Raw genomic sequence first — 20,563 nt, forward strand, 5'->3', positions numbered from 1 at the left:
AGATACTAATTTATTTAACACAACAGAGGCTTCTGCCATATGATACAGTTTACTGTACATAAGAAAAACTTTTTAACACTGTACAATCACATAAAGGTCATATGCACTGGTGCAGTGCAAAAGTAGATTTAACTGTAGTCTTTACTGGCATAGTAATGGCTTTTTGTAATCCTACAAAACTGCATTCTCGTATTGTGGGGCCTGAATGGTCTTTTAACTTCATTTGTTTTGCCTTTTTTTTTTTTTTTTTTTTTTTTTTGCCTTTTTGCCTTTTTTTAAAATTTTTCCATTTTTTTAAACTGCAGGGTTTGCCTTTGGTCCACAGTTAACAGGACACACAGCAGTGGAGCACTGATCAGATGCAGCAGAATATATGAAAAGGACTTAAGTTATTGCAATTATAGTAAAAAAAGGTGGTGAGAGAGGGAGGAGGAGCAAATGCCCTTCTGTAAAGTAATCCTCAGGGTTTTTCTATGCATGAATCGCTGCATGTTTCCTATATTTAAAGTATATGAAAAGCCTGAAGTAACCAACACCTAACGTGGTGATAAATCAAAGAATAAGTTATTCAAGTAGTAAAGAGAATAAGGGGAGACAGAGGAGACCAGACTGAGAAAGCAGAGAAGAGAAGGAGGAAGAGTTGTTACTAATAATCCTGATTCTTAAATAAAATTTAAAAAAGAAAAAAAAAAAACCCAAACTAGGAAATAACCCCCAAATGGATTTAAAAATCCCCTCAAAAAAAAAAAAAAGGAAAAGGAAAAAAGGTTACATCCATGTTAGTCCCACAATATTACAGCTGCTCCTTGCAAAGGGAGTCCTAAAAAAAGAAACAGTGAAGAAACTTGGTCTGATGCTCAGATGGAGGTGCCTCGGTCTGGGTCACTACCGATATTCAGCCCCAGAGTAGGAGTTGGTTGGTAAGGGATAGATGACATTGTTTTGATGGGGCTTCTGAAAAAGCCACCATTGGGTGCCCTGTGCCGGAAAGGGCCAGTTCGGTGCTCAGGCACGCTGCCGAAGGAGAAACCCGAAGCAGCTTTAGCAGACAGCGTGCGGCTCAGAGTCTGGATCTGTTCTGGTATGAAGGTGGTTGTGGTGATGTGAGTGTTTCTGAAGTCACTGATTTGCTCCAGTGCCTGACGTGTGGGTAAAGTGTCAATGTCCAGCGGGGTCAAGTCAATCGATGAGGTGGAGAACTGTTTATGGGGACTGTCGTCATCTGTGCAGAGACTGTTCACACGCCTGTGGAGGTGCTCCAGGTCAATCTCCTTGTCATCCTGGGGAATGAGAAAAACAAGAAGCACCGCTCACCATTGCCATTTGTGCTGGGTCGAAGCTCCACGGTGCGACCAGAACTGCTCAGGAAGCACAACGCACATTTAACTACAGCTGGCTGCTGGCTGACGGCATCTCTGAACTTCACCAGCAAACACCCCCGCCGCCTGAGACTGAGTGGGCTAAGCCAAACTGAGGCAGACCCTTACACCACAGCTACCTTCAAACCCTGAATCTGAACAACAAAACTCCAAGCACTACTTGTAGGTTTCCGCCAGGAAAAGCCAGGCTCAGAGCTAGGTGGGTTGGACTAGCAACAGTTGAGTAACAGTAAACTTCATGCCGTGAAAGCAAAGCATAATCTCAAATGCCTGCGATGATGATGCCAGTTCTTCAACTCCGCAATGAGGACTAAATTTGAATGTCAACATGGGAGGCTCTGAGGGATCAGGTTGCCATCTTTGTCATCCTCTCAGGGTTTAAAGAAGGACTAAATACATCTCAGGTTGCCTTTTACCTTTATAATATAAATTGTGGTGTAGTAAAACCGAACTTCCAGACAAAAAAAAAAGCACTGGTGATTCATCGACATCACACAGAAAAGAGCACACCAGGCAATTTTAAATTATGATACCAACAGAGGGATTCATGCTCCCCTTACCTACAAAGAACCAATTCCATCAATTCTGATGGAATTATGCCCTTGTGGCTGAGAAGAAGGGAAGGCGGCCTGGGGTATTCATTATAATATATCACCTCTCCTCTTACCTCTGTCCCTTTACCTTCTTAAATCTCTCCTCCCAGAGAACTCAATTAAAACAGCTTTGTTTGTTATAATTGAGAATTTAAATGCACAGATGTTAAAAAAGAGGAGAAAGTCCTGGGTGAGACAATAAACCACCTGTATTGTACATACGTATTTCTACTGAACTGCAAAGTTTAATTCAAAGTGGCATTAAGTATACATGTACACAGGTATTCCCTCAGTCTAGGTAGCACAGCTCATTCAGAACAAAAATCAATTTCAACTAACCTTAAAATTTACCTTAATCTCTGTGAAATCTACTGGCTCTTCCAGGCCACTAGAAATATCTCACACTCTAGGACCTCACAGAGGATAATTAGGCAGCCGACAGATGTGCACTGATGACTTCCAGCCTTGATTACTGCAATTCAATGACTGGCTTGATCCAGAGTTCCCTGAATCAATGGCAAAACTCCTAGTATACCGAATAGGCTTGAGAACCCTCCTTTGTCTGGGAATAAAGTCAAGCACTCTGAAAAAGTCCACACCTAGAACAAACTGCAGGAGTTCATCTACTTAGCAAAACAGATCACCGAATATTTGCACTGGTACCACACCAAACACAAGAGACCGACTGGAAGGAGGCTGAGAAGCCAGCTCCCCTCCGGGATTTCACCCTCCGAGGGCAGGGACAGGGAGACAAACCGTCTGGGAAAAGGGGCAGGGAACAGGGCATCAGGGATCTCTCAGGAACTGGGTGATCGCTGATCACAGAGGCTTTGGTGTGAACTCATCATGGGAGGGAAAAAATGCAGTGCTCATTTCTTGGACTTAGCTTTCTGTCTATAGTTTATTTACATGTGGACATAGACATGGATGCACATAACAACCACACAGGTGACACCAAAACCAAACGCATTCACCAAACGCTCTCTCCTAAAAACTTTACAGCTGCATATGGATGCAGAAGAACTGGGGCCACACTGAAAGCTAAAGAAATATACAGAGGCTCCGGTAGCATGTGAAAGCCATGACTATATCTCTGAGGGACAGTCCTAAATATTTTTCCTGGTTTTTGGTGGTTTTTGGTTGGCTTTTGTTTTTGTTTTGATTTTTCCTTTTGTTGTTGTTGTTTGTTTGGGTTTTTTTCTTTTTAAATTTTGAAAAACATACAAATACTTTGTAATTTAAAATGCCAATTGGGAAATAATAAGAATTACATAACTTCTGAGCCTCTATAAGTTACTCAAAATATTCTTCTTTCTTGTCTTACAGAGATGCATTTGGGGCTAGGGTCAGACCAGTGAAAATATATAAGCGGTGATATTCTCCCATGCTTAGCCCACAACCCGATCTCCACCCAATTGATACACCAAAATGAGACCCACTCACAGTAAGATTGTGCATATCTCCATAATATGATCTTTCCTCTTCTCTCTTGTGTGATCAGTAGTGAAATATTCAGCAGTTTTCACATTTAAATTATCATCAGGCTTCAGAGTCAACATCCCATTGAGATTACTGGGGCGGTTCATACTTCTCTCAGAGCTACCGTTTAAGGCTGTCTGCAGACTCAGGCAGACATCATTGAATGGATTACTTCTGGTACGCGACCGAAATGTTATCTTCGCAACCATAAGACAATTTTTTTCAGTATAAATGCTTGCATTCTGGAGCACAAGATGGCAGCCACCAGGAAAAAGGGTTGGCTTGCTGACCACAAACTGGCCCAATCTGACCCCCGACTCTGGACTAGTGGCCTGGAAGAGCCAATGGATTTCATGGAAGCTAAAATGAATTTTAAGAAAGTTAGTTAAGATGTATTTCTTTGCTGAATGACCCCCACATCCAGGATAGTGGGGATATTCAGCACATACGTCCATGTTAAACTGAGTTTTGAGCCAAGCTTTTCAATTTAGCGTTGAGATGCAATTTTAAATGCTGAGCTAATGACCACGTAACAAAGATCAAGGAGGCCAAATTATACCATTTGTGGAAAGTACACACTTGAATTAGAATCTAAGTCTGAAAATTGAAGAAGGAAATTTTATAGTTATATAAAATAGCCAGGTTGTTTTTTTCTTTTCCTTTGTTATTTATTTTTATGTTTTGCACCAGATAAATATGAAGTATGAAGTTCTGAAAGTTTGGATAAACAACAATCTAGTAAATTTTAGGCTTTTTTAATAATTTACCAGTTGAAACTATATGGTTTCCATTCCTGAGAAACCCAATTTAAAGACTAGAGATTTTTTTTTTTTTTTTTGTCTGGTCCAGATCTTGAACAAAAAAAGCTTGGGAATTAAAACAGGCAAGAAAAGTTTAAACGTATTCTAACATCAGTGCCAATGCTGTCTAATTAGGTAGTGTAATTAATCCTGCCTGATTACACAGCATTAGATTAGCAGGAATAAACACAATGGAGAAACTGTAGAGAAGGCGAGACCACTGCAACAAATTAACAGCAATACCCCACAAACTACACAGATGTGTCTAAGCTGCACAGATAGAAAAGCTGTAACTGAGAGTGCTACATTAAAGCTTGTTATTTAGGTTCAGTTTTGGGCATCTCTGCCAAGTACATTTTAATAACTTCCCCCCCACCACCACCCCAACGTTTTTCTAGTATTTTGTAGAGCTAAAGATTTAATTATGAAGGTGAGAAATTTGTTTTAAGACTGTATAAGGCTCAGATGGCTGGTAAAGGGACAGGTAAATTGCCACGGGAAAGAAAGCATTACATATGCAGGTGCAAAAGCAAACTCTGGTGTAAAATAACATATCTCTCCGTGGTCTCTGTCCAAGGTTTTCTGAAAAAAAGTCTGTAGTAGATTTCAGAAATAAGTCTGGCCCAAATCTGAAAAACTGAACATACTCTTGCTTCCCTGGACTTCAGGTGAAACAACGAGAACTGAAATTCATGGAAGTCTCAAGAGATTAACATTTCTGAAAACAGGGATAAGCTTATTTAAGAAGCTAATTGCTGATTAAAGGGATAAACTTTGCAAATCTATTTTGAAAGACTCGGTCACTGATCTTAGGGTATATATTTTTCAAGAAGAATCCAAGAAACCTTTGAACTTACTGGTAAGAATTAGCTCTCACCAAGGGGAATAATGAACTGAATATTGATGTATTAATAATGTACTGTTCTACAAGTAACAGTGTTTTACTCAGAATAGCTGCATATTTATACATCATCAATATAATTTTCCATTCAAGCTTTTCTAGAAAGAATAGCTAACAAGATTTTGAAGAACAACATTTACCTTAAAAAATCAGCAAACTAAGGAAATATCTCTCAATTTGATTTCCCACCCTCTCTAATGCTATAAAGTCAAGGCAGTAATCTTTAGGGTGCATGAAAATTCCCCAGGAGAAATGGAGGGTCTAATACCTCTTTTGATGGAACCCGGGAGCCTTTCCTTTTATTCCACCACGTTTCCAACATTGCAATGAAACAGGACAGGACAATTCCAGCAGCAAGGATGCAGAAAACACCTGCAAAACTTTTTATGTCCAGGGCACCTCCTTTCTGTTTGGTATCCACAGATGAGTAAAGATCACATTGACCATTCTTTGGCCACCACTTATGCTTCAGTATGTCCATGTCGCCATTCTGCTGCAGCTCCAAAATCCTTGAGGAGAAAGCAGAGAGTCAGGGGTTACAGTGGGGCAGTGGAGGTGGCACCTGAGAGTGTGAGGATATAATCCAACTACCTGCAACATTCCCATGTGTCTTGGAAAGCCAAGCAGCTGATGAATCCAGATGGACTGATTTAGCCAGAAAAGAAAGCTTGAACACGGGGTCATCTGTAAGACTGAGCATATGGATATGTATGCTCTACTCTAGATACAGGAAAGCACACACAAGTCTCTCTTTCCTTCTTTTATGACCCTTAATGAAAATGTTTTACTTAATAAACTGTGTTTTCTTAACTGGCTTTCACTACAGACTACGTCAATTGACTTCTACAGTGCATTCGATATTTGACTATATGTATTTTGCATTTTAATTGCTGGAGACATATCAATTAAAAAAAAAAACAACAATGAAAATACAGTTCAGTTGTACCACAGGATACATGTTACTTGATTGTAAACTGATCTTTATTAGGTTACCTACTTGTTGCTTTGGAGAGAGAGCAGAATCATATTAATTGCAGTCAGTGATGACCTAAAGTAACCTTGCTGGGAGCATGTGACCTGCTGGTAAGTGATTTCCATAGGAAGGTTCTTTGCTGGGGAATTCACTTACCTTGCACCTACATACCCAGAACAATGCCAAAGAGTTACTGGGCAGCTTGCAAGGCCAACGTATTTAGTTAGACTTCCTGTGGGATGAACAGTTTAAGAAACGAGAATTTTGTTTGGAAAAAGACTTTCATATGTAGTTCATTTATTCCTGAGGAGAGTGTTTTTTTAAAAACATCCAGAATGACTAGAGTATCAGCTGGGTGCATCTGGTTACCCAAAATAAAAATTCAATGATTACACTTAAAAAGAATAAAACAGGGGGAATGTTTTCTTTCATGTAATAAATTTGTTTTTCATTTCAGAGTTGGAAGGCAAACAATTACTTGTGCAATCATTTGACACAGCATGCAAAAAATCCAAGTGCACACAAACCAGCAGAGGCCTGGGATATTACTACCAGAGACTGTACGGCATCAAAGGGCGAAGAAAAGCTGTCCCACTGACTCAGGGCAACCATAACAGCTCAATGTGGTGGTCTACCTCAACCTCAGAAAAATACATGTATTTTGAAAGGGAGTTATGAAAGGGAGTATGAATGCACCTCGGAAGCGCAGGGTAACTGCTCCGTACAGAGACCATTCAATCTCTAATGCCACTTGAACAGGTAGTCATGTCGATTAAGCCACTAAATTTTCTATGGCACATCCAAATGACCATATTCTTATGCTGTGGTCCTAGCAGGGATGGGAGCCTTCATGCAGCCATCAGTGGCTTAAATCCCAGCATAGCTCTGGCGTGAGCTTCTGCTTCCTACCTAGGAGTAGCACTGATGGCTGAACCCTCAACATGTTCAGAGGGGAACTGCTTGTTCACCTCTGTGCTGTACCAAAGGGAACAGTGCCCTTGAGGAACAGACTGCGGGTGATACGCATTGCTTTGGAAATGCCAGAATCACCTTGTTTGCATAGCTTTGTGTTTATCAGAAGTGGGATAAATTCTGTGCAATGCCTGCTGACAGGACGTTGCTGAAGGTCCACCCCTGCTGAACGGCGAACAAGGTCAGAGGTTGCCTGGGCTATATTTTGAAACGTCCCAATCCCAATGCCAACTTAGGGAAGCCCTATCCCAAGGCTTCCTGATGGGGCAGAGATAAGTCAAGGATGGAAGGACTCTCCATTCTGTTGCAAAAGACAGGATAGCTGTTAGGAGACATCCATGTCCAGAGAAGCTTTGGAGGCGCAGGGACTACATGCAGGATTGCTGTCATTGCTGCCTACAGCTGCCTATTGGGCAGCCTAGTGTAGAGAAGCTGGAGCCAGACCCAGTGACAGGAAGAGATGCAACTGGGACAAACCAGAATGAGCAATTCCGACTATATAAAAGGAAAATAGAAGAGATCAAAAACTGGAACAGAGAATTTGTGGCATCTCCATCCTTGGCGATACTCAAAGGCCCACTGGGGAAGGCCCAGAGCAACCTGACCTAACTGGAACTTCTTCAAGAAAAGGGCTGTTCTGGAGGCCTTGAAGATCCCTTCCTACCATAATTACTCCTCTGTGACTGCAAACAGAGCCTCTATCATGGCATACAGTGCTTACAGACATAACTCACCATAATTCTGGTTCTCACTGCCCTAGCACCCTGCATTAGGACTTAGGTGATTATTCTGGCCCAAATATTCTAGTCTGTCCAGTCTATGCAGCAGATAGCCAGCATAAACAGAATCTTTTGTACAGGTTCTTGTGGAGTAATAGAAGATTGATTTTCAATGCCCAATCCAAACACTTGGCATATGTGTTTTTATGTTTAGAAATGACTGTACCATCTACACAAGGCAGTAACAGAACAACACTGTGGGGCTTATTTCTTCCAGTACCAGCTCTAATCCCTGAACAGGACTATTTTCTCTCTCTTATTCAGTCAGTAATAGAATGAACCATCCAAATGATTGCTCTGTTCTCATTAATTAAATGATTCTTCACTTGTCAGTGTAATTCCTGATTACACAAGCCATCTTTTCAACAACAGGCATTTGCATAAAGACACTGAACTTTAGCTTGTTCTTTAACAGAGATTTATTCCTAATTGTACTCCTGCTAATTACTGTCAATTTTCTTTATGGTTGCAACATATAAGTTCAATTATTTAAAGGAAAACATAAAAAAGAAGCAGAAACCAGGGAGTGTAATTTTATCACTACACGGACAAGCTTGATAAATGGAAAGTTTATCATGAAACCTTGTAAAACTGCAGCTGAAAACAGATGTTGAGAGATAAAATACATACCAAGAGAAATTATAAGAGCATGAATATGTAACTGTATTAAATTCATACAGAGAAAAAGGAGATCCTGCTTCTATTAGACTTAGTAAACTGTTTCTGAATTCGCCCATTTTTGTGGAATCAAATTAATAGTTAACATGTTAAGAAGATTTAACACTACCAACCTGTTACTAGTTATAGAACTTCCTATTTTTGTAGCACATTTTCAGAAATGAAAATCGTACTTTTATTGAAATTCCATGAAAAACAACATGAGGAAGGGAGGTTTCTTGCAAGCGTGCATAGCACGTAGGCACTGCTATACTTGCGTGCTGCAGGAGCTTCCCACACGATGGCACTCTTTCCATAAAAATACGTGCTTTTGCTGCGGTTCCTGGTGGGTGCCCTTACAGACTCTAATCAGATACCTGTTGGGTGGCAGACACTACAATCAGTTTGATACTTGATTTTCATATTTAATAGATGACTAAAATAATAATGCATTAACTAAATGCTCTGAATGGTAATGATGTGCTAAATGCTGTAATTCCAGCAAATGCCTCTTCTCACAAGTCCCAGATTTTTACAACTGAACTTTTCCTTGACGGTCTTGGCTCCCTTGAGCCTGCTGTATTGGCATGGAGTAGTATCGCAACACAGAAGCCAGTAGTAAGAGTGGTAGAAAGTAATAAATAGGGTGCATGAGTTCCTGCTGTTTTGAAATACTATAGTCTTAAAAAGCTTACAAAAGAAGCCTGTATATTGAAATAAACTGATTTGTCTGAAAAATATGACCTTTAAACCTGCTTATGGATAGAGTGCAGGTCTTAACAGCTTTTTCTCTAGCAGGCAAACTGTTACAGTAACATTTTTAAGGCAATGGTGTATAGTTATTAAGCTGCACAAAAGAAAATGTCTGCATGCACTTTACCTAATTTGTTCCCCAAATCACAGTGCCAAGTGATGTCTAGCGGATATAAGCACAGAAAACTGAACTGCCTGTGGTTTCCAAATCTGACAGTGATGTGAACAAATCCTACTGAATCAGTGGGAATAGGGCTGGATTCAACTCAGTAACTACGTACTTTGCTGCTGGCAGTGAAATGTAATTACTCCTGCAAAGTACCCACAGATAAAAAAACCCAACTTACTATGACAGCAAGGTGTCAGGAATGCTACAAAATGGAGACATTTGTGACAACACTGGATTTTTTATCATTTTATTCTGAGTTATCAGTAGCAAGAGATGCGACAGGCCATCTACAATGAGATCAGAAATGCCAATGCATAGTCCGTGATGTCAAAGGTTACTGAATATCAGCTTCCTCACTAGGAATGTGTTATCCAGAGGGATAACTTCACCCTTGGCACTGACAAGGAAGAGGAGATGATGAGGTGCTATTCTGGCTTTAGTCCCCAGGATCAGGCTGCTGCAGAGAGGTGTGCAGAACCATGCAATGAATGCCCACTGTAAGAAGGGGGAGAAAAAGTAAATACATCAAAAAGAAAAAAAAAAAAAAAGCGCGCTATTTGTGTACCTCAGCGGGCTGTGCTTTGGAGGCCTGAGCCAAGGCCCCAGCCCTTGTGCCTGCTCCCGGGTGGATAGCTCACACAGGTTGTGTTTGGGAGTGCTTGGTGCCTGCAGACGGGGCCAGGTAGTTAAAAGACCTCAAGTAATTTCTGCAGTGCCTAGCCAAGAGTCAACCCCCTCAGGCAAAAGCTCCACACTGGAGCTTTTCTAAGAAAAATCTGGTGCCAAGTCTTTGTAGAGTTTGGTTCCACTCGTAAAACAAGACATAAAACTAAGCCGATTTGTGACCATCCTTCAGTTATCAAAGTAGACAGGTAGGAACCCACAAGGAGAGTTTTTTGTTTTAGTGAAGCAGCTGCCTGAATCTTTCATATTCACGGCAGTAACTGGAGTGATGCCAACCCCTACTGCATCTCCCTGAGCAGGCTTTAGGTTTTGGCAAAGAAAGCTCATGTCTCATCGGCAGAGCTCTTGCAGATGCCACCGGCGAGGCTGGCTCAGGGCTTTGGTGCAGGAGAGGAACAGCCACTGCTCATCCCAGCTTGCTGCCTCCTCCCTAGGGAAGAGGCAGACCCAACCATTGGGATGGAAACAGGCAAGCAGGAGGTTCTTGTGGGTCCTTTTCACCTCCTCCCCCACCAGCAGCACCTCATTTTCCCACAGAGGCTTGATGAGTTTTCGTTATTTTGACCTTATCATTGGGGCCTTGCAGGAGATGCTCATTGATGCTCAAAGCATTTTGATGCTATCCCCAGTGCCAACAAATATTGCCATTCCCCAGCTGCCCAACAGATCATGTTTGCATCTTATTACAGCCATGGACTGTTATGAAGCTGCTGTGGAGAGTGAAGGATGTATCTGCAGTTACCTACAGGAGGGGAGTATCCCTGTGTGATTTTGTCTTGCTCAAACACACATGACAAAGAGATAGGGAATGGTCAGAAATAAAACACGAAAGTGTTTAAAGAGCTGGTGGGAAGGCGTTCATTCAAAAATAGCTGCTTGCCTGCAAGCAGCTGCACTACCCAGTTAGCCACCCCTAAACCTAAGCTTAGAATTAAAAGGGACACCAGATCACTGAAAAATACAGCCCAGAAGTGAAGTTGGCACGGGAAGGTGTAGGGCAGAAGTAGCTGACCCGAGGTGAGAGAAAAGGGAGCAGCAGTGATAGTGCCTGCTCCCGAGCAGACTGAGGTGATGCTAGGAGAGCTTGCAAGATGAGCAAAGCATGTGGAAGCAGAGAGATCATTGCTATTCCAGTTCTTCCTTTGACTACAGGTCTTGAAATCTGTAAACAAAAATGCTGGTTTTAGAAGGAGTGTTTTCCCTTTTTCTGTGGTTTGTGTTTTTTTTCCAAGCCAGCATTTTGATGACCTGCCAATCACAGGCTCCACGAGAGGAAATTTTTCACTCCAGCCAAATGCAGCTTGGACTGCCAGATTAGATGAAGCCGCACTCCCTCTCCACCCATTCCCACCACTTAACCCAGCAAAAGAGTGCCCTTGGGTCCAGCTGCAAAGCCTGCTTTCTGGCAGGGACTCCAAGCAGATGTAAAACAAACTAACTTGTGCCCCATGAGGGCAGGCAGGTGGTTGCCTTCTGATCTGCCCTTCAGCAGGGCTTGGCATCACGCTGCTGTCGCTAGGAAGTCAGTGTGCAGAGAAACAAGGATGAGCATCTCACCTTCTAGATATAACAGAAGAATCAGTAGTAAACCAGACCTGCTGTTCAGCATTAAGGATTAGTGTATCAGACAATATTAAAAGAGGGAAAACAGCTGACCTTCCGTTTTGCCCAGCAGTAAACCATTAACTTCAGAAGATGCAGCACTTATGACCTGGATCCCATAAATTAGTATTACTTTGTTCAAATTAGTGAACTTCTTTTTACTTAAATCTGTTAAACTTACGTGGACACTCTCAAATACAGAAGGCTAAACTTACATGAAACGGCATCTGCAGTAATAAGAAATTAGATATTAACTATATTTATTATACAAGTGTGGTAGAATTTTATAAGAACAGCTCTATAATAGTTTTATTCAAGTCACATGGTTTTGTGGAATACTAACAATTCAGAAACCTAGATAAAGGCAAAAATCAAGTTATTCAAGATCTTCTGATTACTTTTAGTATAGAAAAAGTTGAGGTGAGCCTAAGTGGCCTTTCACCATGTAGATCTTTCCTGCTCAGGAGAAAGTAGTGATAAAAAGTATTAGTATCTATTTATAAATCCCAAATGACGAGAGAACATCTACAGACAGTTGCATAAATATCAAGAGTTCATTAAGCTCGGTGCTGTTACAATAAACACCAAATTAATTCATTATGGCAAGTTATGGTACACTGCCAATCTTATTAAAACAAAGAAATGTACTTTCAAGGTATATTGGTTCCTGTGTACTACCCGTATTCCAGTCGTCTCTTAGAAAATTACTTGAAAAATGACAGTGACTAAGCGTTACAAAAAATGCAGTACTTCATGGCCACATGAATGCCTGGGGCCTACTTTTCCTCTTGCTTTCATTACCATAAACCAAAAGCTAGTCCATGCACATGAAGGCAGGAACAGCTCCTGAAGTCTGCAGAAGAATGAAGCAGACTTTGCTGCTCTCCTTGCAACCGGGATAGCTCTGTACCTCCTGCCCTCAGCTGGTGCCGGGAAAGGCTGTCAGGCTGACTGAAATGCTTCCAACATCATCTATGAGATCCAAAGATTCTGGTTCATTCTCATGTTTTCTTGAACACAAAGGGATAAATTAAACACCAAAATGAAATATTAAAATGTTTCTTTTAAGGAAAAAAATATTTTAAAATAAAAGATCATAAAGTGTGGATGCGTATGCCTGGTCGCGAACCTTCTGCGTCACTGACAATGTAAAAGTATCATCAGCATTTGGGTTAGAAGATTAACGACATCTAAATTAATGACGCACTTGTGTTAGAAGACTAACGGTGTCTAGATTAACGACGGCCAAAAGCAAAAGAATTTGTGCTTGTTAGGGAAGAAACAGATAAGAAGGGATTCCTTAAAATAACAAAGCAGAAACTTATCTACCAGCTGTGCACGGTTAGTAGTCCTTATCGAAAGTGGTGAGAGGAACTAGTTTTTGAAATGACCATGCACTAGAGCAACACATGGATTTGCTGTTATTTTTAGAATGTAGAAGAATATATAAGGGTTTTTTTCTAATAAACATTGGAACTTGACTGTTAACCATATTGGTGTGTGTCTTGTCTCACACCCTCATCCTGCAAAAAGGGTTTCCTGCTACAATAAAGAATAACTTCAATCTGTTTAGACTATCTGCTAATGTCCTATGAGAAGGATAAATAAACAGGGAGTTCACTGAACCTGACCTAGCCTTGAATGAATATGCAAGCCTCATCTTCAGCTAAGAAGCAATTACATGAGAAGTCAAATTACTACCATGATTAATCTTAAGAGCTGTAGTGACTAGTAAAATTAAATTTTCATATATTGTATATGTTTGTGCTACTTTTAAAAGTCAAGCACTCATTACAGCTATGACAATATGGTCTTTGCTAATGTCAAATTTGGGCTCCAAAGAATTGATAACAGGCAGAATAAAAGCAAGACAAAAAGACACAAGACACCTGAAAAGGGAAGACAGTATGTCCCACAGAGACCCAGAGTATATCTGCAGTCAAAAAGGGAACACCTTGGGTGGTCTTTGAAAATGTCAGCATCATCCTTAAGCACACTGTGATATTTGGGTTATTGGGGGCAGGAAAAGATCTTTCATTTTAGTGTAAGAATCTGGAAATTATCATCTTTGCTTGGAGTCATGCTTCAGGCAGTGAAAAGCCTCATTCTTATACAAACTACCTACATCCACATTTTGAGAAAGAGAAGACACATCAGTCACATTAAGTCCTGTTAACTGACAGTCTAGAACACCTCATTTTTAAAGAGATCTAGGCAGCACTTGAATATTTGACATTGATTTGCTATTTACATAAGCAAAGATGACAAAAATACATAACTGATGATTCTCAGTTTTTTAAACTTTGTTCAGTGCTTTTTTTTAAGCCCTTAAAAATAAAAACCAAAACCTTAAAGTTTTCTTTTAGATAGTGTTTAAACAAATTATTTACATAGCTCGATTTCCAATCCTCATTTGGATTATAAAGAAGCAAAATCTGTTGTCAGATTTGTACATCTGTTGTGTTTAAAGCTATCTCTAAGGTGAACAGAGCTGTTGATAGAAAAGGAGAAGCTAGACAGATAAATAGAGAGTCTGAAGATCAAATCACAGTAATAAGCTTTGGGTCTGAAATTTGACATTTAAAAATATCTCAGAGGCTTTTATCTCCTAGGTACTTGGTTACAGTAGGGAAAGCTTCCCAGATTCATTCACATCCAGGGTTTTAAACATAGTGGGATTTGAAACCAGTACTTCTGAACATGAACACTGCAGTAACTGACCTTACAGATTAATGTTATACTGAGGAGAGCCCTCTTCAAACAAGCTTCTGGACACTGAGAGTGAAAATTTTTAAAGGTATCACATATGATATATTAGTGCTTCAAAATTTAATTCATTACTTTGATTTGTTTTCCCAGACAAAAGCGTTTCATAGAAAAGCTGTTTCTAGAGACACCCCCAAAACATGTTCTTCCTGTAAAGCCTTTCTCAATTCATACTAATGAATACTCTTCAAATAACACACAGCAGTATAGTGGCTATCTGGGGAAGCCTAAGGAATTGCTGCGATTCTGACTAGGAAGTTACAAGAGTCCCTGCCAAATTTATAGGAGCCACTGAAGAGTGAATTTGACCATCCTTAAGAAAAAATAAGATTTCTTACACTAAATCTTGCAGTTTGAGAAATTCGGTTCCTGCTGTTCAGGTTAGAAGTGTGACAAACCACACTCTGGACACAAGCCTGGCCCAAGTTACAAATAGATCTTCCTGAGATGGGTGCTTCTGGAAATACTGCCTAGCGCACCTTGGCTGCTCTGGGGCTAGTTCTGCCTGCCTTCCCTCCCAAGGTGCATCAGGTAATTTTTTCTCAAAGACACATGAGATCGTAAGTTTCTCTACCTTGATTCAGATCTTTTAACCTCGCCTTGGTGTAGAAGGAAATTATTAGAGTAGTACAGCTCTTCAAGCAAAGCAGCTGCCTGACTGCTGTGCTACACTCAATCTGTGTGCAGCCCTGATGGATGTGATACCTCGCTGCTGCCTTTTGCAACCGTGTTGCTCATATAGGGAGATAAGCTAGGAATTGTCTAGTCACTCTCCTTCACCAGATTTAGCGATTACCTTCAGTAACACATCAGTGTGCCAGACTGCTGACCCTGTGTATGTAGGTTTTCTGCCAACAGGAGAGCTAACTGGCAGATTTTGAAGACAAAGCATCTTTTGGTGCCCTTGCAGGACTACCAGCAATACGGAGAGGTGAAGAAGCCTGGCACAGAAACCCTGCTAGCTATTGGGGGTTACAAAAGTTAATAATTGATGGTTTATTGCCTACCTTCCACTGCAGTGTGTGTCCTAAGGGGGCTGCAATCTACTTTGCATGATAGGAATCAGGGCATTAAGCCGCATGGTGTTTACTGGCAGGATCATACTATGTGAGATTTCCATATTACGGACAAGTGCCTTGATAAGAACTGAGTGCCATTCACTCCAGATAACAATCTGTGGGGGGACTGAGTGTTTACGCTGTTAATAAAGGCATCTCTCACTGGTAATGCTGCAGTTTTTCCAGGAGTCACAGCCAGCTAGCTTGGCTGTATTCTTGTCTCCCAAACTTTGCCTAATCAGGTCCTCTGGTTCCTTCTGCATTGCAATAAGCAAGGGCTGAACCTGTTCATGTGCATAATGGTATTTTTTCTGTCATCTGAGTTTCTGCGCTTCGGAACAAGGCAGTGCAATCCAGACCTACCATTACTTTCTCTGCTGGAGGAAGCAGAGCGGAAGGAATTGGCAGGAGGATCTGAAGCTTTGCATTTCACCTCATACCTTTTCCCTCAAAATCTAGGCCCGTATTATTCATACAAACTTGAGGGACACCTGGTTTGTGCAAAACAAGTTTGTTAGGGAAAATATACTAGCCAAGTCCCTAGCATATCCAAGTCTTCTGTCAGAAGCTTCAGCCCAGGCAGAAGCAGGAGGAAGTAATTACTTTTCTTTGCAACTCATCCATACAGGTCAGAACTGAGACTTTTCCTTTGAGTAAGAAGTGTAAATAAGAGAGTGAGTAAGAGTAAGTTCTTGCCACTGGCAAGAACATTCCCTTCTTAATGCCTTATATTTTTAATATTTCATATTGAAGTTTCCAATGATTACATTCAACAGCAAATGTACATAATCATAAGTTAGAAATAATGTAAACAGGGCAAGTTTCAAAGAGTAAAGCCAATCCTGATTTTTAAATGGAATGTTTAAAAAATAAAAATAAAATAAACTTCCTGACAGAGCAATAGTACAGGATATTGGTTTTTGTCTTTTAAACTCATGAATGATTTTAAAGCATTTCACATTTTACAACACAATTTGTTTTCATAAGCAGTTTTGCCTTCTCTCACTGTGTATCTTGGTTGTCAAAGTCCACATGTTTAAAGTAAGCAATTTTCTTACATTCTATCCCTCAAAGTAAGCAACACAATTTCAGCATTTAGTTCTTCAGTATGAGAGCCACTAATTGTTTCTCAGTGTTTGGGAGGTTTCTGGTGGTTTCAGAGAGGTCATTTGTTTTTTTTCCCCCCTATCCCCAGTCTACTGATAACTGACCTGAAGCTTACACTCCATTCAGCTGAGGGGAATAGCAGACATACGAGTAAGCTTGCATAGCAATGACAGCACGCATCACTTGAATCCTAAAAGTGCTTTAACAGCTTGACCAACCAAATTTGCAATTACAGGAGATGCCCTGAAGCAAAAATCTTTTCATAGTCAGCCAGATCAGATAATGGGCACACTTACCCTCCGTTATTGTACCTACTGTCACTTTTTAAATGAAATGATTAATCCCACTTGCAGTTATGCAATGTCTATGATCCAAATCTCAGAGGAGGAAGTTTGGGAGCAAACAAGTGAACTTTTCCTTCCTTCCTTCTCCCTTTCTTCCCTCTCCCATAGGCACAGCCCATGGAGCAGCTTCCCACAGGGCTGGGCTTGCTCCTGCTCTTAAGACACCATGCCACAGCAGCCTGGCCTGGTTCTCTGCTACTGACAGAAAGCAATGCCAAGGTTTGCCGCATAACATTACAAAACGTATGCCATCATTTTCCTGTGCTTTGTGCCAGATAAAGAAATAACCCCAGAAATAAAACACAAGGCACTCCCAGGTGCTATTCTGTCAACTCCCCTGTACAGAATGCCAATGACTTTGTAGGGAATTTAACAATTTTATAGCGTAGGTCAAAACCAAGCGACTTGGCACCGAGATTCAATTTGGATAAGCCAGTGAGCCTGCTCAGACGATCTGTGCATATCTTTTCCAAGATCAAGAGCAGGAGGTCAAATTCTGCAACTTCTTTTCGATAGCACAAGGAAGCAAGCTCCATCCTTCTGCCAGCAGAGGCAGATCCGAGAGCCAGATGAGGGCTCCTGTTGCTGTCCTGCTGCATGTTGCTCAGCTCAGAGCATGGGGCAGGTTTGGTGACAACCAGGTTCCACCAGAGAGTGTCTCTAGCAAGATCTGCTGCAGTCAAAAGTAGAGTTTGGCGAAGAGACGTAAGAGAAAGGGTGCTATATACAAAACATAAATTCTCCTAAGTTTAGAGGAAGAATCAAGACTGTTCCGACTTCTCTTGAAAAGCTGTCTGGCAGAAGAGATGGGAGCATGAATGGTGGGATATTCCCAACCCTAATTTCCCAGTTCCAAGAAGTAAAAATTTATTTGTGGGAGGGCAAAGGAGGATATTAACAGGTCCTTATTTTTATCCAGCCAGTTCACCTTTCTCTACCTCTGTGTCAGACTGAAAATTAGGATTCCAGTGAATGGCCCTGTTGCCATGCTGCAAATTCACAGCTGCAGAAGATGATGCACAGTAAATCACTGTCCTCTCACTGAGAGCTGCCATAAATAATGCCACAGGAGTTCTCCCCCTGCAACCAGCAGCTGCCTGCAACTGCTGGGAGCAGAGCTGTAACGCAGCCCCCAGGTAGGGAACAGAGAGAAAGTAAAACAGAACAGTCTGAAAAATAAGATCCTGGCATTTATCATCACATTAACTTGTAAGCCTTTCAAAATATTTATCTCTTCTCTACCACAGGAGAATTTCTATAAGCAAGTTGTCATAACTTCAGACAATTTCAGGAATGTGTTATGTTAATTTTCTAAAAGTACCTAATCTTAAAAGTATTTTCATTAACAGCAAGTATTATCGCTCTGCTTTTACTGAGGAGAAAGCTGAGGCAGAGACCATGAAGCCGGCACAGAAGGATCAAACCTCAGATCAGTGGTGGAAGCAGTGGCTGAATCCTGTCCCTACTCTCTGTTCCCTTTCACAGTAGGTATATTTATTTGGGTTTGTTAAGAGAAGGAGGGAAAAGAGAGAAGGCAAGGAGAAAGAGCAGTTTGGCAGGCTGCATGACAGGTGGAAAAGGCCAAACACGTGAAAGTGCATTAGCCATGACTTCCCTGGCCAGCAGCTGGCTGACTCTATTGCTCACTCTTTACATCAGTGACAGCTTTTGAAGGCTTGTGCTGCAGCACAGCCTCTCTCCTGCTGGTCATAGGCATTTCCCAGGCACAGCCCCAGGGTTACTGGCAGGGCAGATCTCTGTGTAGGCTTGGCCCAGAGGGGGACCCTTGAGGCAATGTGCTGCAGGGGAGCGAGCTGGACGGGACATGGCTTTCAGGGTGGCCAGGCAGTACCGCAGCCCCTCAACAGCTCTAGAGGGATTAGAGTGGCACTGGTAGCCTGGCACAAAAGGGGGTGATGGAAGATCCTTCTTGACATTCCCAGTCAAGCTGTGACATTTCCCAGCCCTTTCCCGCCTCACCTGGTACTAGCCCTCCCTGAAACTCTGCACCATTCCTACCTTGGACAAAGTGCTGTCCTTAACTATAATTTTTTCACCTCATTTAGGTCAGACCTCAGAAATACCTGGAGACAAGCTCCAGGGGATACTTCTCTCACAGAGAGCACTTGGCTGAAAAGACAGACCAAGGATAAGGACTGCAGAACATCTCCTAGACACCACCTGCAGGTGGGGGTAAATAGCAAAAAAACTAAGGTAATCTCAGATTCATTCTTCTTACACTTGGCAAAAAGTAGGAGCAGGAGCTTTCTGCAGTGCACCCATGCTGCTTTAAGATTCATACAGCTATGATCAACTATATAAACCAGTTTTAATTAGGATTTTGCTAATCACCATCATGAGAACCTGGCTAAAGTTTCCCATGAATATTTTCCTAGCCAGCATGGAGGAAAAGTGGATTTGCCAGAGTTCTGAATACCTTTTTTTAAATAAAGATTTACTCAATCTCTGAGAATTGGTTAAAAAAAACCCCAGACAACTCCAGCAACATTCAGATATGGCTGTGATTGGCTGTGGAGATAAGTGATGGTAGAGGAAGTGTTTTATGGAGATTGTCATATGGCTATTTAGGGTTGAGCAGATTCCAATGAGTTTTATTGTTTAGACTACTTTCTAATTTTGATTTCAATCATAAACCAAGATTTTTTTTTTTTTTTTCCCTTCCAATCCTCCCTTTTTTGTTTGGGCTTCAGGTCAAACTGGATATTCAGGCCAAATCTCTCAGAAAGATGCACATGCAGGATGTAGGCAAACTGGGCTCCTACACTGTTTGCCCAATTCAAGCAAGGACTGGAAGCCAGATCTTTACAACGGAGATTATCAGGTAGAAAAGTCCTGCCAGAGACAGTGATAAGAGACTCTTGCCCCTGCAAATAAATCTCTAGTTTAGAAAGCTACTGCAGGGTGCAAAAAAATCAGATCTAGGAACCTGCCTGCATTAAGGAGAGCTGTAAGCCTCTGGAAGAAAACAGATACCAAAGATTAGTTTTCTTCTTATTTTTCCCCTGCTCTGAAACATAATTTTTGCTTTCCAGCCCACTCTTCCAAAAACTGGAATTAAATATCCAGCATAGCATTTCTCTAGTGGAGAGGGTCACCTTCAGCTGCACTGCTGTTGGACCAGAGCTCGCACTAGCCACTCATCACCCTCTCTGGCACAGGGATGCAAAAAGGCAAAGCTCACCCTTTTCCTTTGTTCCAGAAAAGCTCTTTAAACTGGTTCGAAACATTATGGAGGACTGGCAGCAACACTTCTCAGAACTCAGAGCAAACGCTTTTCCTCCTGACACATACCTTCTCCCCATTCCCATCTCTTAGGATGAGCAGAGCACAGCAGACAGAAAGATCCCCACCAGCAACACGCTGAGCACAGGGCTATGCCTGCACTGTGGGAATGAACCAACACCTGTTGCCCAAGGAGCCTGTAATCATGGGCTGTGTCTTTTTATTGTGTAATTCCAATTACAGGTGAATGGGAACAAAGGAAATGGAACCAGCTGCAGAATAGGGCAGCAGAGATTTTCCCCTT

General features: G+C 41.5%; 1 protein-coding gene across 3 annotated transcripts in view; it reads right to left on the bottom strand.

Moving 5' to 3' along the window:
- Nucleotides 1–275: 275 nt before the first annotated feature.
- GRID2 (glutamate ionotropic receptor delta type subunit 2) overlaps nt 276–20,563 on the bottom strand; it is a 748,418-nt gene continuing 728,130 nt past the window's right edge. For 2 of the 3 annotated variants that reach the window (XM_074904010.1, XM_074904009.1), the window contains 2 exons: nt 5,421–5,661; nt 276–1,280 (listed from right to left, as the gene is read on the bottom strand). In XM_074904010.1, coding sequence (XP_074760111.1) covers nt 858–1,280; nt 5,421–5,661 — 664 coding nt within the window. In that variant the 3' untranslated portion in view covers nt 276–857. Of the gene's footprint in view, nt 1,281–2,852; nt 3,812–5,420; nt 5,662–20,563 lie in introns of those variants that run through there. The other variant, XM_074904011.1, reaches the window with a different exon arrangement.

This window comes from Athene noctua, chromosome 4 (assembly GCF_965140245.1).
Source record: "Athene noctua chromosome 4, bAthNoc1.hap1.1, whole genome shotgun sequence".
NCBI lineage: Eukaryota > Metazoa > Chordata > Aves > Strigiformes > Strigidae > Athene > Athene noctua.